General features: G+C 45.5%; 1 protein-coding gene across 1 annotated transcript in view; it reads left to right on the plus strand.

Moving 5' to 3' along the window:
* Nucleotides 1–27,318, plus strand: part of TENM4 (teneurin transmembrane protein 4) — a 653,831-nt gene that overhangs the window by 610,807 nt on the left and 15,706 nt on the right. Inside the window, exons 29-32 of the mRNA XM_082052895.1 lie at nucleotides 9,979–10,151; nucleotides 15,020–15,255; nucleotides 22,325–22,621; nucleotides 23,836–25,450. Of these exons, the coding sequence (XP_081909021.1) occupies nucleotides 9,979–10,151; nucleotides 15,020–15,255; nucleotides 22,325–22,621; nucleotides 23,836–25,450 (2,321 nt within the window). The remainder of the gene's footprint in view (nucleotides 1–9,978; nucleotides 10,152–15,019; nucleotides 15,256–22,324; nucleotides 22,622–23,835; nucleotides 25,451–27,318) is intronic.

Consider the following 27,318-nt stretch of genomic DNA (forward strand, 5'->3'; position numbering starts at 1 on the left):
TTAACTATGGTAGGAACTGGTGATTTATGCTGCACATCAGATAATTTTTCTTGGCTTTGAAAGCCTTGGAAGTGTCAAAGTTCCATCAGATCCTTTTTCACAGCTTTTCAGCTACTTCCTATGTCGCAGTGTCTTTTCTGAGCTTGTTTGAAGTGGCTGATGTAGAGTGACACCCTGGTAATGACTAATGACAGCTTGCTCAGAAAACGATTCTGTAATTAATGGACTGCTTTCTTGGTTTCTGTTGTTGTAATTGGCCTCACTGAGCTTTAAAAATCGTCTCAGCACTGTTCAAGACCATCCCTGTCCCAAAGAGTTTTTGAGCTGAGAAAAGACAGAATGCATTGAAAAACCCAGGGATGGCAGTGACTTGAAGATTTGTACTTCTTTTTTGTATTAATGTCAGCAATTCCCTGCTTATAAATACCATCAAGACAACACACTTCTGATATCAAATAGGAAAAAGATAGATAACTGAATGAAGGGCATCCTGAAGGACGGCCTGGAAATTAATCCTGCTGTTGAGAACCCTCTCCCCTCCCTAGTTTCATTTTGATTTTCAAGTCTAACCTCTTTGAAATGCTCCTGCTAGTGCATAATTTCCCATATGGTTTGAATGGTTACATGACATTGTTCAGCTGCCATAATAATAGACCCATTGTAAGAGTCCAATTTGGCTAGAATAGACAGTTCCCAAGATTACAAAGAAAAAAGAATGTATTTTAAAAAATAGAAAGAGACTCTGGGAAGCAAAGCTGGCTAAACCCACATATCCGTGTGTTCAACGTGCAGTTGCTTTGCTTCTTTCTTTCAAATGTTCCAGGCCCGGTTTCAAATTTCTTTGCTTGATACTCGCTATTACTACTCCTGCCTCAAAAAGAACTGATGGAAACTCTGTGATGAAGCTTTTGAAAGGTTATTTGCATTCCATCAATGTTCTGCTTGCAATAACTGTGGCAATATTCCTCAGTCAATCAACGTTAATACCCTTCCATCTCTTACATTGGATTTGCTTGAGGGAAGCTTTAGGGAGGAACGATGGGGTGTTTTTCTCTACAGGACTGGAAGCCTGTGATATCGTCAGAACCATCATGCTAAATCAAGGGGGTATTTTCTTTTTGCAAAGAACCTAAGAGTTCCCATGCTTGAAATCAGATGTAGCCATGGACAGTGAAGAAAACTAAACATTACAGCTAATAATGGTCAGATTTATACCTCAAACATATTATTTTATTTAAAAGTGTGAGTGAAAATATAAAGGAGACAAAATGAGACAGAAGCTAAAATCTAACTTACTGTGTGGATATATTTATAACAGCAATCCATTATTTCTTGCTATCCAACAAAATAGAGCATTTGTGAAAGTCATCATCGTTCTAGTCCTTTTATGCACTTCAGAAGAGTCATAAGAAAGCTTTTTAGAGGTAAATGGAAGACAATATTCTCCAGCGGTTAGACTATGGAAATCTTGACTAGAGCAAGTCAGCACTCTATGATAGCACAGCATCACTGAAAATAGAACTGGGAATGTGTCTTCAGAGATATCTCAGCCAAACCTGTGATTAGTTATCTCTATTTAGCTGTTCCTGACAGGTTCTGATGCAGCTTTATACAACTACAGGGTAAAAATCTATATCTGAGTTGGTTACCTCAGCCTCCCTTGATAGGCAATGGAGAGAAACAGGCACTTTCAAGGTGAGTTTCTTGTGAGTTATGTCAGCTTTAGGATGAGATGAGACAAGATGTATTCTCAAAGTTTCCTTCTGTAAAGGTAGTCCAGAATGATTAGCTCAGATACAGATGTTTGCCTTGCAGAGGTCTGCAAGTTGATCAGATGAATCCTATCAAAGTCATAGTTATTCATAAATATTGCCAGTGATAACTATTTAACTATTATCTATCTAACTATTTATCTATCTCAGTGTTATTGGTAGAAAGCTGGTTCATAGGCTCAGTCTAAATCTTCCTTGATGAATCAGAGACTGCCACACTTCATTCTATCCTATCCTATCCTATCCTATCCTATCCTATCCTATCCTATCCTATCCTATCCTATCCTATCCATCTTGTCCTGTCTGATCCTGTCCTAACTCATCCAGTGGGGACTTAGGAAGCAGTTCAGTCTGCTTTTCTTCTCAGCTGTGAAAAGTCCATATCAAATGGCTCAAGAAATGTCTCTGTGATAGGTCTCAAAAGATAATCAGCAATACAACCCACCTTTCAGGTGAATTGGCAGGGGTTGATTCTACCAAGGTTTTGCATCCATGATCTGAAAAAAAAATAATCAGAAGTAATAAAATGAGAAGATTAATGAAGGTAAGATACTTAGATTGCTTGATGAAGTAGGTTTCATTTAAAGAAAATACATTCAGTCTAATGCCAGGGTGCACATATAATTCCATGGCAAGTCTGTCTAACTTGTTGCTTGGATGGACAAACAAAATTAATACATTTACATGTCCCTGTCTACTTGTAGTGGGTCGTAGGAAGGTAATTTTATCTCTCTGCACCATTCATGAGACTAATACTGCCAGTTCTCATCTTTGCAGTTTATGAAGGACAGTGAAAATTGAAAGCTGTGCAGAAAAACACTACAAAAATGCATTTGTGGGGAGAAAGTGCTTTATGCGGGAAAGCTAAGAAGGCATGCTCTGTTTATCTTAACATGAAGAAGTCTGGGAAGTGTCTAGATCACAGCATGTCAGCACAAAACTACCACCTACAGAGAGACTCTTATCTAGTAGAGAAAGGCTTGAGAAGGGTAAGGGGCTGGAAATCAAAGCTGGAGACATTCAAGTTGACAAGAAGGCATGACTCTAGTAACCAACCATGAGAATCATTGTATTCTTTATTTCTTGATATCTTAGATCATTGCTCTGGATACCTTTTAAAAGTTATATTCTTACCAGATTTGCCTGAGTCAAACACAAACTGCAGGGATGAGTGCAAGCATATCAGGATGAAATCTAAGTTCTTTGATATCCAGGATACCAAAGAAAATGGCATAAACCAAATCAGTGTTCGATACCTTCAGGTTATTGGTTTCTGTATCAGAACATCAGGACATTTACACTGGGGAAGTTTAAGTGTTTTAGAGAAATCCTGTGATCCTGAGCAGCTGGAAGGTGTTCTGAGTAGTTTGCAGTCCCAGCTGAGGGGGAAGGTGAGGCTCATATTTCTGTTTTGCTCGTGGCCAAGGAAATAAAGACGTCAAATCTGACTCTGAGGAAAAGCTTCATGTTTCTTACAGCACATAATAGTTGTTTATGGGCCAGGGCAGGCTGGACACAACTGTTTAAAAAGTTAAAGAGTAAACGTAAATCCAGCTGGCAAGTTGACACTGCACCAGTGGGCCCATGAAGAACATCTTTATAAGATTTACCTTTACCTGACTGTCTACAGAGGACCATAACCAGACACCCAGCGTGAAAGAGCAATGGTGTAGCAAGAGTGGAAATACTATGTTTGTACATGTCCAGCATATCTGGTTCTCCTTCAGTTGTTGCTCTTACCAGGACATTTTTCAGCCTTTATCATAAGGCTGCAAAGAGCTGTGACATATAGCCCCATCAAGACAAGAGAACCCTTGAGGTGCTGGAGCAAGTTGAGAGAAGGGAACGGAGCTGGGGAAGGGGCTGGAGCACAAGTGTGATGGGAGCGGCTGAGGGACCTGGGGGGTTCAGCCGGAGAACAGGAGCTGAGGGGAGACCTTCTGATCTCTGAACTGCCTGAAAGGAGCTTGGAGCCAGGGGGGGCCGGGCTCTGCTCCCAAGGAACAAGCGCCAGGAGCAGAGGAAACGGCCTCAAGTTGCACCAGGGGAGGTTGAGGTTGGATCTTGGGGACAATTTCTTCCCGGAAAGGGTTGTTGGGCATTGGAACAGGCTGCCCAGGGCAGCAGTGGAGTCAGCATCCCTGGAGGGGTTTAAAAGACACATAGATGACATTCTTAGGGACATGGATTAGTGAGAGTGTTGGGTTAACGGTTCGACTCTATGATCTTGAGGGTCTTTTCCAATCAAAATGATTCTGTGATTCTGTATGGGCTTGTTGGTGTGACTCTGGAGGTGGGATGCATTAATGCAGACCTGGAAGTCTATCTGCAGGGAATCCAGGTCCTGCAAGGGTTCAGGCTGGGCTGGCACATCATCCCTTCATCTCTGTAGGGGAAGGAGCCAGGTGCCTTCTTCAGGTGGTGGCAGACTGGCCCACAGCACTTACAGCTCTTCCTTTTGCACATACTACCCCAAAGCCTTTTGTAACAATCCTGCTTCATTGAGTTCAGCGCTGAGTAAAGTTCAGTATATAATGCTGTGCAGTTTCCCTTTCTTTTAAGAGTAAAACTTAACTCCCTGCAGTAATTAGCCTGTCCCTAAAGGCCTATCTAGGACTTCTTTGAGGGTTTTAGCATTATATACACCTTCTTTGCCTCTGCAGAGGGCTTGACATTCGCTGATAATGCAATGCAGCTCAGCTTGTCCAGTAACTGGATTAAAGACTTGCCTTCCTGTTGAACCTGTGACAGTGATAATCAGCAGCAAAGGAGGTTGATGTGGAAACTCTGCCAGGGGAACATCTTCTTGTTGTTCAGCTCCTCAAGTCAAAGACAAAGGATGCTGTGTGACTGCTTGTTTCCTTGTTGTTGCTGCTTTTTTGCTTGACATGAAAATTCGCTACCAGCCTTTACAAAGATTCTTAGCAGTTACTCTTTATCTGCTTCAGAATCCGGAAATTCTGGTTAATGTATTTGTTTAAATAAAGAATACGGCAATCATCTTGATTAGCTCATTGAGATGATATCACTGTACGTTAATTCAATTTCCCTCTGAGCTAAAGTCAAACCTTCTATGCATTATTTAGCCCAGATGAGGCTCTTTTGCTTAGGTCCTTTGTCTGCCCAATTAGTTTTGAAGGTCACCTCCTCCCATACAAAATGAAATACTTACACATCGCTTCAGCCAAGCCCCGAAATTCAAAACGTTTTCATGGACTGCCCAAGAAATGGCTCACAGCTGCCTGGAGGGTGAAGGGTACCAGATCTTCAGATAGGTGGTAAAGGGAGCTTTGACCTGTAACATAAGATGCCGTTTTGCAGAGAACGGAACTCTGCCAAACCTCACACACCGTAATGGGTGGAAGGCAGGAGCCAGCTGGACTGAGCATGCAGGAGGACCTTGGATGGCTTCCCAAGAACCTCCAGGACTCAGCAGAGGTCCCACCCCAGTACCAGCAGTGTTTGGTGCTCCAGCCAATGCCCTGGTGTGGGTGACTGGGGTACCAGAACTGAGCATCGCGGTCAGCATCTGCCCCATAGTGAGATGCACACTCAGTCTGCCTTGCACTTGGTGTAAAGGCTTTGAAGTTTTTTCTCTCTTAGTCAAAACCAGAGATAAATGACACTTCCATTTAGAGGAGCGGCGACCTCTTGACTCAGAGAAAATCTAGCTTTACTGCATTATCATAGATTCAGAGAATCATGGAATAGTTTGGGTTGGAAGGGACCTTCCAAGCTCATCCAGTGCCACCCCTGCCATGAGCAGGGACATCTTCACCAGCTCAGGTTGCTCAGAGCCCCGTCCAGCCTGGCCTGGGATGTCTCCAGGGATGGTTCATCCACCACCTCTCCGGCCAACCTGGGACAGACTCTCACCGCCCTCAGTGTAAAAAATTTCTTTCTCATGTCTGGCCTGAATCTCCCCTCCTTGAGCTTAAAACCATTATCCCTTGTCGTCTCACATCTCTTTATCATCTGATGTCTTAGGCCATGCATTGACTATTATGGTATTTGGTGGCATTCTTGGTTTTCAGTAGTTCAGGTGAGGGTCCCTTTCTGCTCCTGTAGCAGACTGGAGTGCGAGAAACACTTTTGACTTTTGCTCTCCCTCCTGTTTCCATAAGATTTCTTTGCTCCACAATTTATTCATGATGAAATAATCAGATTCTCATAATTGTTCCTCTGAAGAAGTTACAGTGATACTCCAGTAAGTCCCATGATAAAACAGTATTTCTCCAGTACTCTCAGTTGTGAGGCCAAATTTTGAGCCATTGGCCTGGCCTAAAATGAATGTGTGGTATCAGGTTTTGGTTGAGAAAGAAGGGAATTATGAGATGATAAAAGCTAGAGAGAAAGAGAGAGATCTTCCTCTTATTTGGGACGTCCAAAAATTCTGCAGACAGGGGCTGCAACTTGTGTCATTAGGGAGAGGACTTGCCCTCATACATATTTGAGTAGCATCAGTTTGTCTGCTATAGATTTCTTTTTAATGCCCTGTTTAATGCTGTTTGAAAAATAAAGACGAGGCAAGCTTGTTCAGAGGCAGCGGGTGCACGTCTGTGTAATCGCACGCAGAATATACTTTGCAAAGTACATTAGGACATTTTGGCACTAAATGCAATATTATTATAGTGATTCTTTTCCAATCTATTTGACTTGTAGTTTTAAAAGGTTGATGCAGTATGAAAAAGCTAAAATGAGGAAACCCAGAGACTCAGGCAAGGAATTGATTTTTTAATAGATGGTACTTAGGATGCTCTTTTTAATTCCCAAGGCCCAGGTCTCTACACAATGGTAATGTGATAAATGAAAGCTCTGAATGTTTACAAGCTAACAATTAGGCCGCATAAGCACCAAATACCGTTTTAATTCTGTGCATTGAACCTTGGCTAAATACGCTTCCAATTGGGAATGGATGGCAACGGCTTCCCTCACTGGCCTAATAATTGTGGCTGTAATTGGAAGTGCTGGGGCGGTGCGGCAGGTTGGGATGGGAGGCAGCAGCTGCGTTAGCAGGTGATGAATTCATTGCTCGGAGTGGCGGCTGTGTGCGCTCCCGCGTTTCGGTATTTCCTTAATTCTGGTGCTTTTGGAGCATTTGGAGAACGCGGGAGTCTCGAGCTGTGATGAAAACTGGCCCACGCCTAAATCCCAGGACTGTGGGAACAGGTCTAGGCAGCTTAGCTGCAAAATGAGGTGACTAGGAGAGATTTATCTTCCTGCAAATACCAGGGCACACCTGCGGCTACATAAGACCCGGTTGCTTAGCCTTCCTGCGCAGGCTGAAGATGTGCCCTATAAATGCCTTTATAGGGCTGAAAGCAGAGGTAGAAGGAACTAAGTAATTTGACTCGCTAAACATATTATCTGTTTGGGATGCTCAAGCCTTCGAGCTGATGCATCCTGGGACACTGTGGGTATGTGATAGAAGATATCAGGGATGTGCTGTGTGATCTGAGTCAAGGGAAAATAAGAAATTTTACTGGAGTGAGTTGAGAGAAGGGAACGGAGCTGGGGAAGGGGCTGGAGCACAAGTGTGATGGGAGCGGCTGAGGGACCTGGGGGGTTCAGCTGGAGAACAGGAGCTGAGGGGAGACCTTCTGATCTCTGAACTGCCTGAAAGGAGCTTGGAGCCAGGGGGATCGGGCTCTGCTCCCCAGGAACAAGCGCCAGGAGCAGAGGAAACGGCCTCAAGTTGCACCAGGGGAGGTTGAGGTTGGATCTTGGGAACAATTTCTTCCCGGAAAGGGCTGTGGGGCATTGGAACAGGCTGCCCAGGGCAGTGCTGGAGTCACCATCCCTGGAGGGGTTGGACAGACATTTAGATGAGGTTCTTAGGGACATGGGGTAGTGCTAGAGTTTGGTTAGGTTATGGTTGGACTCGATGATCCTGAGGGTCTCTTCCAACTGAAATGATTCTATGAATGATTCTATGAATAATTGTTTTCTCCTTTCAAAGGAGAGACTGAATCATGTCCCCTGTGTCCTGTCTCAGCAGAAGAGGTAAAGATGTGATCGCCTGTGATGTTTTCCATTTCAGACTTACCTACAGTTTTAGGAGGAGCTGTGCAGATGACTGTGCAGAAAGCACAAGCAAACCTCATACCTCAGTGCAAACAGGACATCCACAAACACGGAGCAAAGAGCTTGGTGCTCAGAGCTCTTCAGTTCTGGCTCTTGCAAGATTCCGTTTAGATCCAAGCTGTGCGCTGCTATAGCTGCTTGGAAAAGCTTCAAGTGGTCTCTGCCAAACTCCTGCAATGCAGTCCTGAATCCATCCCTTTCTTTTTTTCTTTTTTTTAGTTTCTTCTTTTCCATTTCACAAGTGGCTGACTGATTGCCCACGTCTCAGAGGGAAAGGGCAAGGCTGCTCTGTCCTCCATATGTGAATAATCCCATGACCGATAGGCTGACACCATGGGGGGCCAAATGCTTTCTTCTGCCTTCCTACCTCCTCCTCTGCCCAGTGGGCAAGAAAAGCTCCACCTCATGGTGTCTCCAAACCCAAGGGCTGGAGAGACTTGCAGTGAGCTCACCCACTTCATCACTATAGCTTAAATATTAAACTTGGGCAAAAATCACCTTTTCAGCCAGCCCTTTCTCACCCTAAGCCACTGCCAGTAGATTGTCAAAAGGGAAGTAGCAGCACTGTGTGCAAATCTGGAAGAAAAAAGAGAATGGAAGAGGAGACAAATTGCTCTGCTGGTGCAGAGCCAGTCCAATGGCTGCTCATGGGTCTCTTACAGGTTGCAGTTCAAGAGCATCTTTCCTTCCTTCCTTCCTTCCTTCCTTCCTTCCTTCCTTCCTTCCTTCCTTCCTTCCTTCCTTCCTTCCTTCCTTCCTTCCTTCCTTCCTTCCTTCCTCCCTCCCTCCCTCCCTCCCTCCCTCCCTTCCCTTCCCTTCCCTTCCCTTCCCTTCCCTTCCCTTCCCTTCCCTTCCCTTCCCTTCCCTTCCCTTCCCCTTCCCCTTCCCCTTCAGTTCAGAGGGTTTTGTTATTAGCTGAGGTCTACCATCTTATTCCCCAGATCAGAGTAATCCTGAAAAGAAGGATCAAGAGTTCCTCAAACATCTGCTCCCTCCAAGGTCTGATCAATAGTATCCAGATCCTCTCTGAGACATTTTCTTAAAAGTGTCAAGCAATGGGTTCTCCAATGCTCCATCTTTTCTTCTGCTTGGACCAGCTATGGGCCTGGAAAATATTCTCCAGCTTCTGATCTGAATCTTCCTTGTTTCTGTTCATTATGTTTTGTCACATCCTCAGTAGCCATGGTGAACAATTAATTATAGTCCTCCTCAGACCAACCATTGTCAGGGTGGCATCTTCCCACTTCCTTGTTTCCCCTCTTCTAAATCAACTCATTTCTTTTGGCTTTGCCTCTTAGATACTGTTTCCTGAGCTTGTTATCCTCAATGTATCCTTAATGTGTGTTTTTGGTGAAAAATAACCTCCCAGCTTAACTGCTGTGGGACCTGTGTGTTTGTAGCTTGTTTCATCTGGGTCCTGGTACACAGCTGTCCACATCACAGAAACCTTCCTGGATGGTGCTTAGGTCGACTCCCTCATTGGAAAAGCCAAGGACACAGTAGGGGTGAAAACTGGAGTGCCTTTTTAGACTTTTAAAATCAATCCTTCCAGATGGTCCTAGGAACAGTAAAAGGTAAACACGGGGGTCTCAGCTGTGCTCAGGGCTCTACACCATGTTCAGAAAGGACAGTTTTCTACCTGATATGGCCAATCTGGCAGGTCCTTGCTTCTGCTTTAACATTAGCTTTTAAAATAAGATAGCAGAAAATAAAACCTCAGGACACAAGCAGGCAAAACAGTTGGTGGCCTTCAGAAACTCTTAGTTCTGCTAGACGGGATACATGGGACAGTGCTTTTCCATAAGTCGCAGCACAGCGAATGGGAAATAAAGTCACTCTTGTAAACAAAAAGCACAGTGCAGGTGATAAGTATCAGAAAAAATGTTGTAAAAATACAGGCTAATACTTATTTAGTCATTTTCTGTTCTTTGCTTGATTTTCTTCAGCTAAAAGCCATGATTTTCTCCTCATGAAACCGAAAAAGTCAAGACAGTCTGACAGAGTGACAATGCGTTTTTCTCTGGGAAAAATCTGGCTGAAGACTTCAAGATTTGGTCTCTGCTTTATCAAGTGATTACTGTATCCCACTCCTCTGTTGACTTCACTCCAACCTCCCTTTCAGGTACGACAGCTTTGGCCGCCTGACCAACGTGACCTTCCCCACGGGCCAAGTGAGCAGCTTCCGCAGCGACACCGACAGCTCCGTGCATGTCCAGGTGGAAACCTCCAGCAAGGATGATGTTACGATAACAACCAATTTGTCGGCATCAGGAGCCTTCTACACCCTGCTCCAAGGTGAGTTGGGCCACTGTCCCTCTCCCGGCCAAGCTGGACACAATGGATTGTCCATCAGAAAACAGGCATTGTCTTGATACTGCATCCAATTCTGGAGCCCTCAGCACAGGACACACATGGACCTGTTGGAGAGGGGCCAGAGGAGCCACAGAAATGATCTGAGCTTGGAACAGCTCTGCTGGGAGGACAGACTGAGAGAGCTGGGATTTTTCAGCCTGGAGTAGAGAAGAGTATGGGGAGACCTTATTGTGGCCTTTCTGTACTTAAAATAGGGCTTATAAGAAAGATGGAGACAGACTTTTTAGTGGGGCCTGTTATGATGGGACAAGGGGTGATGGTTTTGAACTAAAAGAGGAGAGATTCAGACCAGACATGAGGAAAACATTTTTTAGACTGAGGACGGTGAGACCCTGGCCCAGGTTGGCCAGAGAGGTGGTGGATGAACCATCCCTTGAGACAACCCAGGCCAGGCTGGACGGGGCTCTGAGCAACCTGAGCTGGTGAAGATGTCCCTGCTCATGGCAGAGGTGGCACTGGATGAGCTTTGAAGGTCCCTTCCAACCCAATTATTCTATGATTCTGTGATCCTATGATAATCTCAGCACCACAGAGCTCCCCACGTGCAGACCCACACTCACATCTACTCAGCCACATGCCGTAGTGCTGTGGTGGCTCTGCAGCTGTTTTCTGCTTCATTCTCAGCCATCCCCCTTGCTGTGCAGCCCTCATGCAGTACATCATTAGCATTATTGTTATAACAAAAAAGGTTGCATAAATCTAGCTGCACTTCCAGCCGACCCCTTTGCTTTGTTCTCTTAATGGCTGTAACTTAAGAGTTACTCTCCTCCTGGAACAGGCTTCCAGCTGGTTGCTGGAGAGCTCTCTAATTGTTCACTGGCTGTTCAAACATTCACAAGGCAGCATCCAGAAAGTGACCGTCCCTGTCCCCAAAAGGGCTATGTTTGAGCTAAAAGGCTGGTGTGGAAAGGCACAAAGGAGGAATGGAGAGTTGGTCAGCCAGGGTAGGACTGGTGGGACTCGTTTGTGGCTGTTAGAAATGAGCACAGTTCTGCCAGTGATGGTAAGGTGGGCAAGTGGACAATGGATGAGGTGGAGGAAAAGGTGTTGAAGTGGGAAGGAAAAGAAAAATAAATAGCAGGGAATCACTGTGCTGACATACTGGTAGGGGAAGAAGTTGTGCAGAACCTGGATCTCCAGGATCTGAAGGCTGAAACCTCCTTGGAGTCAGGGTGAGCCATCACTACTGTTCCCTGGGGTTCGGAGAAAGGCAAGGGACTTTCAGACTCTTTGCTTTCTTCACTTCCCAGCTCTCTTTCACCCTTAGTCTGTGCCTGATGGAAATGGGGCGTCAAACACCATTTCCCCTTGTGAGGAACAAAGTGCTCCGAGTGAGATCAGCGTGTTCCAGAGTCACATTTGTTCCCACATCTCTGGGACACACATTTCTCTCCCTCTCCCTATAAAGGAAGTGCCCACTATGCCTGAACTCTGCCTTTCCTTCCTCTGCCAGCCCCTTCAATCCGTCCTCACTGTTCCTGTGGAGAAACACAATGACTTTCTTATTCTTTCCTTCAGCCTGCAAAGCAGATCCAACCTACCCCACCCCATCCCAGCCGCTCTCATTGAGATGTCTGGCAACTACACAGACACAAGGTTGGCTTCACCTCAAGAGCCTAATTAAGCAATAGAGCCCACTGTTGGGGGCCCTTTAGTGAGATAATTGACTGTGATGTGATTTATACACCCAGAGCTCAAGGCACAGTTACATAATGGTGCCACGGTCAATTATCTCATGGTGCTGCCCTCCAGCACAGGACACTGTGCTGGAGGGCATTCACTATTCCAAACAGCTTAACCATCTTCAGAAGTATAAAATTACGAAACTGTTTGGATCTGAAGAAACGCCCTTATCTCAAAATGAAGATCTAGATAATGTTAGAGCAGATGTGCCCTGTGACCTGCTAAGAGTGGCTTTCCCGTGGGCATTAGGGACTGTGAATTCCCAAACTGAGCTATTTGTTCATGACCAGCACTGTAGAAACTGAAATAAGGAGTTGCCCAGGGATGTACTGAGCACAGCTGACATGTAATTTGCTTTCCAAGTGCCTCTCCAGCGGATGGAGCTGGAGCTGTTCTCAAGGTCTGTGAGTATCTCGCCTGCTCCATTGACTTCCAGGGAGAATGCAAATTGCAGATTCCCTTTGCATGAGAGGTTCTCGTGAGCTTTCCTTCCGGACTTCTGGCCAGCTTTCACAAAGCCTTGATGAACCTTTCAAGAAACCTGGATCACACTGTGAACAGCTGAGGTCTGAGAAGGCATTTTCAGAAGGTTACAGATTGCTGAATTTAGGAGCCTCTACAGCTAACAGGCACCTCAGGACCTCTGGTGGATTTTGTCTTCTGGTTTAATGACATTTGTTCAAGGCCAAAATAGGGCACTAGTGCCCTGGAGCCAAAGCAGCATAGAATACAGCATCCAATGGGCCTTGGGTTTCATGTAGCCCTTGAGAAAGGTCTTCCAAAACCAATTAAAAGTCTTCTCTTGAGAAAATGTTGGAAGTGGAGGATTTACATTCCACACACTGTAGCGCACCACTGGTGACAATCCACCGTAACCCTTCAGTCATGCTTGTGTGACACGAAGGGAACATCACCTGTCCAGTGAATTCCACAGAGAGCTTCAAGCTTTCCCGTGCTTCCTGATGAAGGATGGAGGAGAGAGGGATATATTAGCTGTGCAGTGATACTTCACTGATTTATTTAAAGTGGATCTCCACCACTTTCTCACAGAACCAAGCATCTAAGAATGAAAGTGTGACGGCCACCTGACCATTCCCCTCCTCTCCATTTGCAGAATCAAGCTTGAGATGTCCATGGGCTTGATCCTGCTGGAGTCTATGTCAAAAGACCATCAGCTTAAGTACTCCGTGGTACAACTAAAATACTTGGATCTGCTCTGTGGGTCACTTCTGTATGTTTATAGTGGCAAAATCCAGTGCCACAGTGTTTTACACCATCACTGCTGGGTACAGTAAGTTGAGTTGTGATCCTGCTGAGATCAGCATGGCAAGACTCCAGCTGGCTACAACAGGAGCAGGATCAGACTTACAATAAAAAAAAAAGACCAATTGATGTCAGGTTTCCTTTCCTAATTATACCAACCGGTACTCTTTGCTGATCTATGTCATCCAGACAAGAGATGATAATTTCGCTGTGACCTTGTTTCCTGCTGAGCTATGGCAGAGCAACTAGTGAACAAAACCCAACTTGCCTCAGAACGGAAAAACAATTGACATGAATTTTTAATGGGTGTCTTTATTCACAATTAGGTATTTATGGCAGCCTGGGAGACAGAAATGGTAATATTTTCCAGTTTTTGAGGAGCTTTAGATAAAGCAGTCTTTGATTAATGTGCTTTTAAAGCCAGTCTGCACTGGCACTGAGTCGAACGGTAAGAAAGCAAGTCTCATGCTTTCTTATCCTTCATGAGCTCCTCCCTGCAGACATCAATGCCAGCTGGAGATTCCAAGGATGAGGTTTTAGCCTGCCCAGCTCCTGAAGGATATGGAAGGGATATTGCTCTTCTCTTCCACTCCTGAACTCCCAAATCCTGGCCTCAAAATCTGCTGATCCGTTAGGAGCAAGTCGAGGCCAGACATACAGAGATGTGTGGGAGCTTAGTGCCTCTGCTTTCTCTCCAAACATGAGGTCTTGGGTCTCCTCCTGAAAGCTTTCACAAGTCAAGGGGTTGGGCTGTTGTTTGGGGAACTGGTGAGCGTTAATGCTCACTGTGCAATTTCCTGCAACTTGTGAGATGCCAAATAAGCTGGAGAAAGTAGTTGGACCCACTTTTCATATATTGTGGTGAAATTGGGATCTTTAAGATATAAAAGCATGGAAAATTTTCAGCTGGACTGCAGTTTAAAACAAATATCTCACCACCCAGTGTTTTAGTCTAGAGGAAGAGGTTTGAACCTGGGTCCTTTTGCTGGGATATTATGCAGCTCTTCCACTGGTGCCCTTTTTAACCTCTGTGAGACTTTTCTGCAAGACTTTGAAGTGCAGAATCTCATCAGAATGAAAAAGATATCGCCTGTCTTTACTTTCACTGATTCACCTGGCTGAACATGAGCCAGCGTGTGCCCAGGTGGCAAAGAAGGCCACCAGCATCCTGGCTGGTACCAGCACTGGTGTGGCCAGCAGGCCCAGGGCAGTGACTGTCCCTGTGCTGGGCACTGTGAAGGCCAAACCTCAAATCCTGGGCTCAGTTTTGGGCCCATCAAGACAAGAGAACCCTTGAGGTGCTGGAGTGGGTTGAGAGAAGGGAATGGAGCTGGGGAAGGGGCTGGAGCACAAGTGTGATGGGAGCGGCTGAGGGACCTGGGGGGTTCAGCTGGAGAACAGGAGCTGAGGGGAGACCTTCTGATCTCTGAACTGCCTGAAAGGAGCTTGGAGCCACGGGGGGTCAGGCTCTGCTCCCCAGGAACAAGCGCCGGGACCAGAGGAAACAACCTCAAGTTGCACCAGGGGAGGTTGAGGTTGGATCTTGGGAACAATTTCTTCCCCAAAGGGCTGTGGGGCATTGGAACAGGCTGCCCAGGGCAGTGGTGGAGTCACCATCCCTGGAGGGGTTGAACAGACATTTAGATGAGGTTTTTAGGGATCTTGATGGTCTCTTCCAACCAAAATTATTCTATGATTAAACAAGATTTTGCTCACTGTGTGTGGGACAGTGCATTTGGTTACAACCACCAGAAATGCTGATGAAGCCTGGGTAAGGGAGAAAATGAAAACCTGGAGCTGTATCATTGGACAGCCCATTGAAACGATCTCTTTTCTGTCTTCAGACCAAGTCCGAAACAGCTACTACATCGGCGCTGACGGCTCTCTCAGACTGATGCTCGCCAATGGCATGGAGGTGGCCCTGCAGACCGAGCCGCACCTGCTGGCTGGCACCGTCAACCCCACGGTGGGCAAGAGGAATGTCACCCTGCCCATCGACAACGGCCTCAATCTCGTGGAGTGGAGGCAGAGGAAGGAGCAAGCGAGAGGGCAGGTCACCGTCTTTGGACGTCGGCTGAGGGTAAGTGAGCAGTGAGAGCAGTTTTGGACTCCTCATCAGTCTTCAACCTCATGACAGAAAGGGACGGGGCTGATTTGTATCATCTGCAATAGGGACGAGTCTGCAGGACAGAGAACGAGCTGTTCATCCTCAGTGATGCAACCTTTATGACTTGAATATATCCTTATACATCTCCTTATGTGCTGACATTCTCTTAGCCATCACAGGTGGCATTGCTGATTTGTCTACAAGTCTTCTGCATCACTGGGAATGTGTGACCTCCCATCAGACACTGCAGGTTTAACCAACATGTCAGGTTGTTTAAGCAAGGAAAGGATGATCATAACTATAAAATACTGCACCAGTTAGTACAGGTATTTTCTACCTGTGCTGCTGGCACTAATAGACCTGAGCACCAAAAGCTTTGTAAGCATATGAGAACAGGCTGAGGGAGCTGGGGTTGTGCAGCCTGGAGAAGGCTCTGGGGAGACCTTATTGCGGCTTTTCAGTACCAAACAGGGACCTACAAGAAAGCTGGAGAGGGACTTTATAGGTCCCAGGACAAAGAGTTATGTCTTTAACCTGAAAAAGAGGAGATTTAGATTAGATATAAGGAAGAAATTCTTCCCCATGAGGATGGTGAGGCACTGGAACAGGCTGCCCAGAGAAGTTGTGGGTGCCCCATCCCTGGAAGTGTTCATGGTCAGGCTGGACGAGGCTTTAAGCAACCTGGTCTAGTGGAAGGTGTCCCTGCCCATGTCAGGGGGGTTGGAACTAGATGACCTATAAGGTCCATTTCAAACCATTCTCTGATTCTATGATTATTGTTCAATGGGCAGCCTCAGAAAAATCTCTTCATTCCTGAAACTTGTTAATCTGTTAAACCCGTTGAAGAGCTCACAGAGCATTTCATCGCAATTGCCTTTGTTCCCCAAAATGAAGTGTTATAAACTGCTCCAACATGATGGCCGTCCCTCCTCCAGGAGCATGTGGTCCTTTCTGTGCTCGAGACTGATGTATTTTGAAAACATTGTTCCACACAATGCACCGCAGGCTTGTCAGGGCTGTTTAAAGATCTTGTCCAACAAGCCTGTAATTCCTCTGCTAACTTCTGGCAAGGCTGGTAATTTGTAACAGCGAGTCCTGGGCAATCACCCTGCACCTTGCTAGTCTCCGAGTCACGGGCTGATGAGCCGTTCCTGGGAAGCTGCTCAGCACCTGGCACGTTCAGACCCTCTGAGACAAACACTTAGTGCTGCCTAATGCCACCACAGCAAAAGGACAGCAGCTATTTGTTCGCACTTCAGCTTCGCAGGAGATATTAATGTTCTGGTTTCAGAATAAGTGTTTCCCAGCCTTTGCTCTTCACCTCTCCCTGTTCCCTGCAAAACAATCCTGCCACCTTGGTGTGATTTCTCCCATCTCTCCTCACTCACACTTGTCAACCATTGCTGTTCAACCTCCCTAAAACAGCTCTTTTCCTCTTGCCTTGATACCCTCTTATTTCAGTATCAGGAAAAAAGCTGAAAACCACAGTGAAAGCTAAAGCTGCTCCTTCAGTAGGAACTGCTGTACATCTGCAGATCAGTTGGCATCACGCTTCTTGTTTGGTTTGTCTTGGGGTTTTGATTTTATTTTATTTTAATAACCAGCGAAATTATCAGACAGGTCTTTCTCTGAAAGGAGAGAGCCTTCTGAAATCTGCAGCTGTGTCACAGCTATTTGGTGTTCAAAGCAGTTTCCACTCATTTAGCCGCAGCTCAGCTGCCCGTGTCAGTTTTATATCCCAGAATTTTCACAGTAGATTGAAATGCAGAATGTGTCTTTGTTTTATATTCTGCTGCATTTGGAAAAGCACTTGCAAAATGAGCTTTCAGGCTGGTCACTTGTGTCCCCGTAAATCTGCCAGCATTTATTCACATTTTGAGCCTATCGGGGCCCTTCTGGTGAGGCAGGAGATCATCTTACATGGTTGAAGGGCTCAGTTGTGGCTGTGTTCAGGGGTTCAAAGTAGCTGAGGGTGTACAAGAGGTTTTAAGCTGCCTGTTTGTACCTGCATGGCAGCATCTGCACCCCTAAGACATAGACCTGCGAGGTGCTAATTGCCTCCCTGGGGATTGCCCGGCATTTTAACATATTCTGTGTGTCATGTTCTCCTCTTCCCTCGTACCAGTAATTGCTGCTTTCCCTGGCAAGGGAGAAGTTCAAGGAAGTTAAGTTCAAAATGTTTTTGTTGGTTTTGGGAAATGTTATCATTTTCTGCCATATGTGAACAAATCACTGCCTTCCTCCTCCCCTCATCCCGCTGCTCGCATGAGACAGCAGCAAAGACATGATGCTCCATGGAGAAGGAGCAATCCCAGAGAGGCTGCAGAATCACTCCAGAAAGCCTTCAGGATGAGGAGAACAGGATCTGACCAATGTAGAAGAGGGAGTTGCCTAAAAACAGCATCTTCCTGCTGCCATCGCATGCGTCTGCATGGTTTTGGTGGCCCTTCCTCCCATGGTTGCAGGGTGTCCCTGGGGACTGACAACCTGTTGCCTTGAGCTCGACCAGCTCCCAGCATGATGAGGCTGGTTCCACAGCTCCCTCCCTCCCTCCCTTCCTCCCTCAGGATAGACATGAGGAAGAAAGTTTTTACACTGAGGGTGGTGAGAGCCTGTCCCAGGTTGCCCAGAGAGGTGGTGGATGAACCATCCCTGGAGACATCCCAGGCCAGGCTGGACGGGGCTCTGAGCAACCTGAGCTGGTGAAGATGTCCCTGCTCATGGCAGGGGTGGCAATGGATGAGCTTTGAAGGTCCCTTCCAACCCAAACTATTCTATGTTTCTGTGAAATAATACAATGCACATGTTTCTTTATTGCAGGGATAAGACACAAGGCAGGGACTTCTGCCATGGATGAAGGGAGAGGAGCCAACTCTGATGCCTTTTCCCCAGTCTCCTCAATGCCAGCCTGGCTCTGCACTTGACCAGGCAGCAGTAAAGCAACACAAATACATTAAAGCAGCACAAATATGTTAAAGCAGCCTCCTTCCCTTCTCCTGTACCACACACCCCATGGAAAGTTGTGATGCTCTGTTCCACCCACCCAGTGGTGAGATATTTCCACAACTTGGCTGGCTACGAATTCAACCCATTACTGGCCTACAGCAACACAGGCTCCATCTGCAGTGAGAGCATTAAGTAAACTCTGCTCCAAGGAACAGAGCTCCTTCTTTCTGTTTGCCTTTTTTTTTAATCAAACTTGAGTTTTTCAATAAAGAAGGATGTAAAATAATCTCCGAGAGGGGAGCAGAAAGGACAGCCAAAAGAGCCAGAGCTGCTGGCTCAGTTTTTGTGTTTATTTAACCATGGAAACTCCCATTGTAATTCACTTTGTTTTTCCCAAGACCTTGGCAGCAGGTTAAAGGTGGCATTGAGACCAAGTGTCCCAGACAATCCCCAGAACCAGCAGGACCACAGAGGTCTCCTGGGATATGCTGCTAACCATTCCTAATGTGTTGACTAATGAGGACAGTCCAGCATCATCTCCACAGTTCCTGCAAGGTGTCGAGGTCTGGCTATGGTCACCCCAACGGTTTTAGCAATTCACTGGGGAAATTGCTTTGTAGGAGGCCATTTATCAGGTGGATGTTGTTCATTTCTGGAGTTCTCATTGCCGAAGTATTGTTTGCCCTCCTCTGCTGAAGGTTACCGGAGTGTTTTCATGAGAAATCTTCCCCTTGCATTCTCTTGTTCTCCTGGAAGGGTCAATGGATGGTTCTTAATGATAATTTAAGATAAAGGAGTTAAATAGGAAGCACTGGAGAAATCAGAGATGGTGGCGTGTTTATGCTCTTGCTTTCCCAGAGCAAGCTAAAGGATTGAATAAAGTACTGTAGAGTTTGGGGTTAAATTTAGTCTCTCACACATTGTAGAGAGGAGGTCAAATACACTGTGGATTTAAATTTACCCTCCCTCAGTCCTGTGCTGATCACAACTGTTGTTAAACGCTCTGAGAGGCAAAAGCTTTTTTCAGGAATTTTTCAGACCCTGTTCCAGGATAAATACTCCTGGATGTAGGATGGCACCTTATTTAGTTGCTCACCATAAGACACAGTTATTGGACTGAAGCCTGCAGCCCTGTCAGTGCTTCTGCGGAAAATTCACTTCTGTTCAAGGCATGCCCTTGAACAAGGATGGAAAAAGATTTAGCCCCTGTTCAGAGGCTGTCTGGCAGGGTAGGGTTCACTTTGTCCGTCACCTTGAGGGGTGGCTGTTGGCACCGCAACACTTCTCGGAGAGAAGAGAGATCACACCAAGCAGGAGAAAACAAATCATTAAAATAAAAGTGAAAAGGGAGCCTGTTTCCAACTAGTCCTGCAGAAATTGCTTTCCAGAGCACAGGGAGGGTGGAATGACTTAGGGCACCAGCAGTGGGATGCAGAGATTTGGACGGAGCTTACGAGGGATCTGGGATGGGTTATTTGGTCCTTCCAGTGCGGTGCATGGCACTGCTGCTGGTAGATGGAGCAGGGAGGCCACTTGCAGCCTGGATTCCTGTCCCAGCCCTGGAAGAGCTCTTCCCAGCTCTTCTGGCAGAGACCAGTAGCAGAAGAAGCTGCAGCTGCTGGGCTGGAGCTGCTTTGTGAGTAGATAGAAAGCAAAGATGCTATTCCTTCCTGTTTTTCTGCTTTTTTTTTTTTTTTTTTTTGTGGGCAATTGTCACTTCTGTTTCTCTATTTATAGCAGCAAGCACCTACAAGATGTCAAATTGCGCTGTTAGTTACATGTGTGCATCTGTGCTTAGAGTTTTGATACCTTTTTAATTATTTCCCAGCTTGCCTGTTACAGTGGGCTGTTGGCTGATTCCCTCTTTCTCCTATTGCCCATTTACATTCTATTTTACACACATTTAATTGGAGCATTATCTGCCTTTCCCTGCCACTTCTTTCCTTGAGTCATACCTGTGTTTTAGCATTGTTATTCGTAAGCTGAAAATCATTCTTGTGCTGACCTCTTCTTACATCATCTTCACACTTACATCATGGTACCGATTCCTTCTCTGGCTTCTCTCAGCTGGCTACATGCATCCTCAGCTCAGTTCCACATTTTCTCAGCTGTGCTTTTGCCTCTTCCAGCCTCAGCTCCTGAGATGGTTTCCTCAGAATTCTGATTTTACAGTGTCCCCATTCTCCAGGTTTCTGCACAAACACCTGCCCAAAACCATTGCAGTGGTCCTACCCTTCCTTCTTCCAGCCCTCCAGGGATGAGGAGCCCCTTCTCCGTTGGCTCTGTCACATCCTTTCTCTCACATGACTCAAAATATAGAATCACAGAATAGTTTGGCTTGGAAGGGACCTTCAAAGCTCATCCAGTGCCACCCCTGGAGCAGAGTTTACTTAATGCTCTCACTGCAGATGGAGCCTGTGTTGCTGTAGGCCAGTAATGGGTTGAATTCGTAGCCAGCCAAGTTGTGGAAATATCTCACCACTGGGTGGGTGGAACAGAGCATCACAACTTTCCATGGGGTGTGTGGTACAGGAGAAGGGAAGGAGGCTGCTTTAACATATTTGTGCTGCTTTAGTGTATTTGTGTTGCTTTACTGCTGCCTGGTCAAGTGCAGAGCCAGGCTGGCATTGAGGAGACTGGGGAAAAGGCATCAGAGTTGGCTCCTCTCCCTTCATCCATGGCAGAAGTCCCTGCCTTGTGCCTTATCCCTGCAATAAAGAAACATGTGCATTGTATTATTTCACAGAAACATAGAATAGTTTGGGTTGGAAAGGACCTTCCAAGCTCATCCAGTGCCACCCCTGCCATGAGCAGGGACATCTTCACCAGCTCAGGTTGCTCAGAGCCCCGTCCAGCCTGGCCTGGGATGTCTCCAGGGATGGGGCATCCACCACCTCTCTGGCCAACCTGGAACAGGGCCTCATGACCCTCAATGTCAAAAATTTCTTCCTCATGTCTGGACTAAATCTCCCCTCCTTTAGTTTAAAACCATCACGCCTTGTCCTATCGCAACAGGCCCTGCTAAAATCTTTGTCCCCATCTTTCTTATCAGCCCCTTTTAAGTACAGAAAGGCCGCAATAGGGTCTCCCCGGAGCTTCTCTTCTCCAGGCCGAACACCCCATCTCTCTCAGCTTGTCCTCATAAGACATATAGCAGGAATTCAATCGCACACCCTGAAGTAATGGCCAAGACCAGGGCTGAGAACAGTTCTCGGGTCAGGAGTGTTTGCTTTACCCAGAGCAGGACAGGGCAAGATGTTGAACTTGCATCCTGGGAATGTGGGGTTTTTGTCCTTGCTGAGTACTTTGCTGCTGTGGTGATGTGGCTGTTTGAGTCTCCTTGCATGTGTAGCTAAATATGAGTTGTATTACCAGCTCCTTTTCGTATTGCTGTGTGCTACAATCCCTGAATCAAAATGTGTTCCTGCTCCTGCCTTTGAAGTAGATACCTTTGATCTTTGGAAAGGCAGAGGCAGTGGAGGTAACAGGAGTGTAATTATGCAACACCGAATAACCTCAGGACAATGAAGCTAAAACTCCAGCTCTCACAGAAAAGTTCCTGCACTGTGTAACATCTCCAGTGGTCAAGGCCTCCATATTTCATCTCGGGGGAAAGGCTTGACCTCCAGTGCATGCAGTACAGTCAGTATACTCAAAGAAAAGCTCTGCTTTCCACTACATTGACACAACATCCATCTCTTTTTCTACAAGTATTATCTTTTGATGTGCACGAAAGGAAAAAAACTATATATCCTAGGTTTGACAAGCAGAATACCTTGTAAATATTCCTCACAAGTTCTCATCTTCTGTAGGTGTATAATCACATCTGCTGTAGCAGTCCTAAGCCTAGGTTTGGGATATAAGCAATATTCCTTCACCGTGGCAGTGTTTCAAAAGTATCTTCTGTTTTTCTGCCTCCTCACTGAAGTCAACAGAAGCAACATTAGGAAAACTCTTTGCTTTGAAAATCTTATCCAGAGTCAATGAACAGCTGCAGGCTCTCCAGTGTGGCCTAAAGAGGTGTTTGGTGAAATGAGGCTACTCTTTTAAACTTGAACTTTTTCCAGCTTCCTAATTCTCCATCTCTGTCCTGTAGGTTCACAACAGAAACCTGCTGTCCCTTGACTTTGACCGTGTGACAAGGACAGAGAAAATCTATGATGACCACCGCAAGTTCACGCTCCGCATCCTCTATGACCAGGCAGGGAGGCCCAGTCTCTGGTCACCCAGCAGCAGACTGAACGGGGTCAATGTCACCTATTCCCCAGGAGGACACATCGCAGGCATTCAGAGAGGCACGATGTCAGAAAGGATGGAGTACGATCAGTCTGGCAGAATTACATCCAGGATCTTTGCTGATGGCAAATCATGGAGCTACACTTACTTGGAGAAGGTGAGAATCCTCATATCACTCAGAAATGGTGCGTTTGGTGCAAATGGGCTTTAATCCTTTGACTTCAGGACAGCTGCACTCCTTCACATCACCTGATTAATGGTCCTTATGGTCCAATACTCCTCTTTTGCCTACACTGATGTGCACCTAGTAACTTTGATGCCAAACCATGAAAGAGCAGTTGAAAATAGCCTGGGAAGTTTCTTCCCAGTCACATCAAGAGAATGTCTTAATGCTGTGAAGCTTTGGCATTTGATTTTTTAAACATAACATTCCTCTGCTGAGCTAGCTGCAATATAAAATATCTTCAGGTAAAGTCAGAGGAATGAAAGGTAGGAATTTCCAGTAGGCTTTTCCATGTGAAAACAATCCATACATTCTGACATCCTGCCTTCTTTGAGTGACCCATTCCTGCTTTCTAGGAAATACATGTAATAAAAAGTGCAAGTCACAAATCCAGCTAGACTGTCATCACACTCTTTGCAATGTTTTCTGTAGTCTGCACTCTGTAGATTGGCATGGGACTTAAATTCTTCTGGGTATTACCATTCATCATTACACTGCCCAGTATCCTACAGATCCGTATGCTCCATACCAGGGACTGGAGTTTTATATTCCTGAGTTTTATATAAAGCCTATCCCTACAACAGTTTAAGGAAACTACAGTAGAATGGCTTTTAAAAAGCAAAAGGTATTGACTTGCTTCTTGCATCATACGATCTGTGCGGATTGTTCGTTACATTAAACAAACAAACAAAAATGACCAAATTCAGGCAGAAGTTTGCATTAAGAGAATAATGGAAGATATGGAGACACAATGAATTAATTGGGCATTGGAAGGTGTCGGAGGGTACTTTTTCAAGCGTTGTCTAATTCACTCTACAAAGGTAATTTATTTAATCTGTAAAAGCTATTGGTGAAGAGAGTTTGGGTAGAGACAGCTAGCTATGGAGTATTGATTCAAACAAGTGAGCATTCTGAACTTAGACCTTCCTGACTGCATTAATGGCTTTTTCCTCTGCCCCACTCCTCCCTGGGGATGCTCGATGTGCTGTGCAGCTTCATACCTCTCACCATTTAATCCTATGGGTGCAGAGATTTATCTCACTTGCTTTGCTCTTTGGATTGGAGAATTTTGAAGGTTTTGTGAGAGTTGAGTGTAATTTCGCCTGAAAGCCAGGAATGTAATCTATGTTTTTCTCCTTCCCATCCAGTCCATGGTGCTGCTCCTTCACAGCCAGAGACAGTACATCTTTGAGTTTGACAAGAATGACCGGTTGTCATCGGTGACCATGCCCAACGTTGCCCGTCAGACTTTAGAAACCATTCGTTCCATTGGTTACTACCGGAACATCTACCGACCACCTGAAGGCAACGCCTCAGTAATACAGGATTTCACGGAGGATGAGCAGCTCCTTCACACGTTGTACCTGGGGACAGGGAGACGTGTCATCTACAAGTATGGAAAGTTGTCCAAGTTGGCCGAGATGCTCTACGACACCACGAAGATCAGTTTCACCTATGACGAAACCGCTGGCATGCTGAAGACAATAAACTTGCAGAACGAAGGGTTCACATGTACAATCAGGTACAGACAGATCGGACCGCTCATTGATCGGCAGATTTTCCGCTTCACTGAGGAAGGCATGGTGAACGCACGCTTTGACTATAACTATGACAACAGCTTTCGGGTGACCAGCATGCAAGCAGTCATCAACGAGACACCTTTACCCATTGATCTCTACAGGTACGATGATGTGTCAGGCAAAACTGAGCAATTTGGTAAATTCGGAGTCATTTACTACGATATCAACCAGATTATCACCACTGCTGTCATGACTCACACTAAACATTTCGATGCGTACGGCAGGATGAAGGAGGTCCAGTACGAGATATTCCGGTCGCTGATGTACTGGATGACCGTGCAGTATGACAACATGGGGAGAGTGGTTAAGAAAGAGCTGAAGGTCGGGCCTTATGCAAACACAACTAGATACTCATATGAGTATGATGCTGATGGCCAGTTGCAGACAGTGTCCATCAATGACAAACCACTCTGGCGTTACAGCTATGACCTAAATGGAAACCTCCATTTGTTGAGTCCGGGGAACAGTGCCCGCCTTACGCCGCTCAGGTACGACCTCAGGGATAGGATTACTAGACTGGGGGATGTTCAGTACAAAATGGATGAAGACGGCTTCCTGAAGCAAAGGGGCAATGATATTTTTGAGTACAATTCGGCTGGCCTGCTCATCAAAGCCTACAATAAAGCTAGTGGGTGGAGCGTGAAATACCGCTACGATGGCCTAGGAAGGAGGGTCTCTAGCAAAACCAGCCATGGCCATCACTTGCAGTTCTTCTACGCAGACCTGACCAACCCAACCAAGGTCACGCACTTGTACAACCACTCAAGCTCCGAGATCACCTCTCTCTACTATGACCTCCAAGGCCACCTCTTTGCGATGGAGCTCAGCAGCGGTGATGAATTCTACATCGCCTGCGATAACATTGGCACCCCCTTGGCCGTCTTCAGCGGGACTGGCTTAATGATTAAGCAGATACTGTACACAGCGTATGGCGAGATCTACATGGACACCAATCCCAACTTCCAGATCATCATCGGCTACCACGGGGGGCTGTATGACCCCCTCACAAAGCTTATCCACATGGGACGGAGAGACTACGATGTGCTAGCGGGTCGGTGGACAAGTCCAGACCATGAGATGTGGAAGCATCTGAGTAGCAATAACATAATGCCTTTCAACCTGTACATGTTCAAAAACAACAATCCCATTAGCAACTCTCAGGATATCAAATGTTACATGACAGGTAAGACATTTAAATTAATTAACATATTCACAAGCTTGCCATCAGTGGATAAGTTTCTTCTCTTGCAGAATCCTGATCACCATGTGGTTTTCCAGTGTTTAATATAATGAACACAAGATTTTCTTTGCCAGTTGACCCCTGTGTCCGGGGCATGTTTAATTCATTAGCATAGATGGAGGTTGTAATTCCCAAACCTGTTTCCTTTTCTCTTCCTTGCTGTTTGTTCTCTTTATTTTGCTTCCAGTTTTTCGTTCCCTCAGCTATCCCAAGTTTAGCTACCAATTAATGTCCTGATAACCTTTCTCTTTGTAGAAGGGCAGCTCTGTTTACACGGGCTTGCCTAGCAATTTATTTGCAACTAAACAAATGACATGCAGATTTGTTTTAGAAAAACAGCAACAGCAACTTAAACCTTTTATTACAGTCAGCTGTTTCAGAGCACACTTCACTAAACCGTGTAGTTCAAAGTTAATCTGCCCCACAGAATTAACAGTTTCTATTAAAAGTCAATAAAAGCAGGTGCATTAGACTTAAAGGCCAGGTTTTAGGGTATACCTACCCCACAACTTGAAATAACCTCTGAACTGCTTCCCCTGGGACTTTGTAAAATGGCAATAACATGAGCTCTCTGTATGCTTTTTAAATACAGAAAATTGTTCTATAGGTTAAATGTCTTTCCTATATTCATACTTTGTGCAAAACTGGCACTAATGTTTGAGAGGACTCTCTTTGTTTAGATACTTCCTATTGGAAGGTGACACAGGTGACACAACAACAAATCAAATGTACAGACTTTTTAAGGAGATATAACTAATTTTTGGATGCTCCTGCTGCGTCTATCACAACATTCCCATAGGCAATAGTATTTGCATTCCCCTAAGTTATGAGATCGGTTTAATAGCAAAAAAAAAGTTACAAAATAAAAATATTGGATTGTTCTGTACCATTTGTTTTTCCAGCCATCAGTATTCGTGCTTTCAGGTTCTTCTGCAATAATCATAAAGATTAGATTGGTGGGTTTTTTAATTAAAAGCTGTTTTCTCCAGAGCTGGGAAGATGATGCCATGAGGGAAGTAAAATACGCCAAAAGATGCAGACTAAGATCCTGTGTGTTGGCCTCACTCTGATAATTAAGGCTGGCACAGAATATTCTGAGATAACTTTTCCTATCAGAAAATGCTCACTTGTCAAAACTGCATTTGTTTATGGGAGAGGGCTGAGCTTGAGAGATTTCTCAGCAGAAATGCTGTGAACAGCTCTCAAAACTGTCTGAATTAATTCCTTTTTGGTTTTCAACCTTATGAAGTTAAATATAAACTAATTATCAAAAACTTGAAAATAAAAAATGAAGAGTGAAAACCAAAATGGAAGATCTTTATTTGAAATCATTGTCTTGAACTGATACATATTTTGAAGAGTTGCTTCATGACATATTAACAGATTTTTACTTTCCTGATCAAGTTAAGACAGGACAAAATTTCCAACCACCTGGGCCCCTCAGTTCCAGCAGGACAGGGAACTGCTGGAGAGAGTCCAGCGCAGGGCAACAAAGATGCTCAAGGGAGTGGAGCATCTCCCGTGTGAGGAAAGGCTGAGGGAGCTGGGGCTCTGGAGCTGGAGAAGAGGAGACTGAGGGGTGACCTTATTAATGGTTATAAATATGTAAAGGGTGAGTGTCAGGAGGATGGAGCCAGGCTCTTCTCGGTGACAACCAATGACAGGACAAGGGGTAATGGGTTCAAACTGAAACACAAGAGGTTCCACTTAAATTTGAGAAGAATCTTCTTCATGGTGATGGTGCCAGAGCCTGGCCCAGGCTGCCCAGGGGGGTTGTGGAGTCTCCTACTCTGGAGACATTCCAACCCGCC

The sequence above is a fragment of the Streptopelia decaocto genome (assembly GCF_964273445.1).
Source record: "Streptopelia decaocto genome assembly, chromosome: 1".
NCBI classification, from domain to species: Eukaryota; Metazoa; Chordata; class Aves; order Columbiformes; family Columbidae; genus Streptopelia; species Streptopelia decaocto.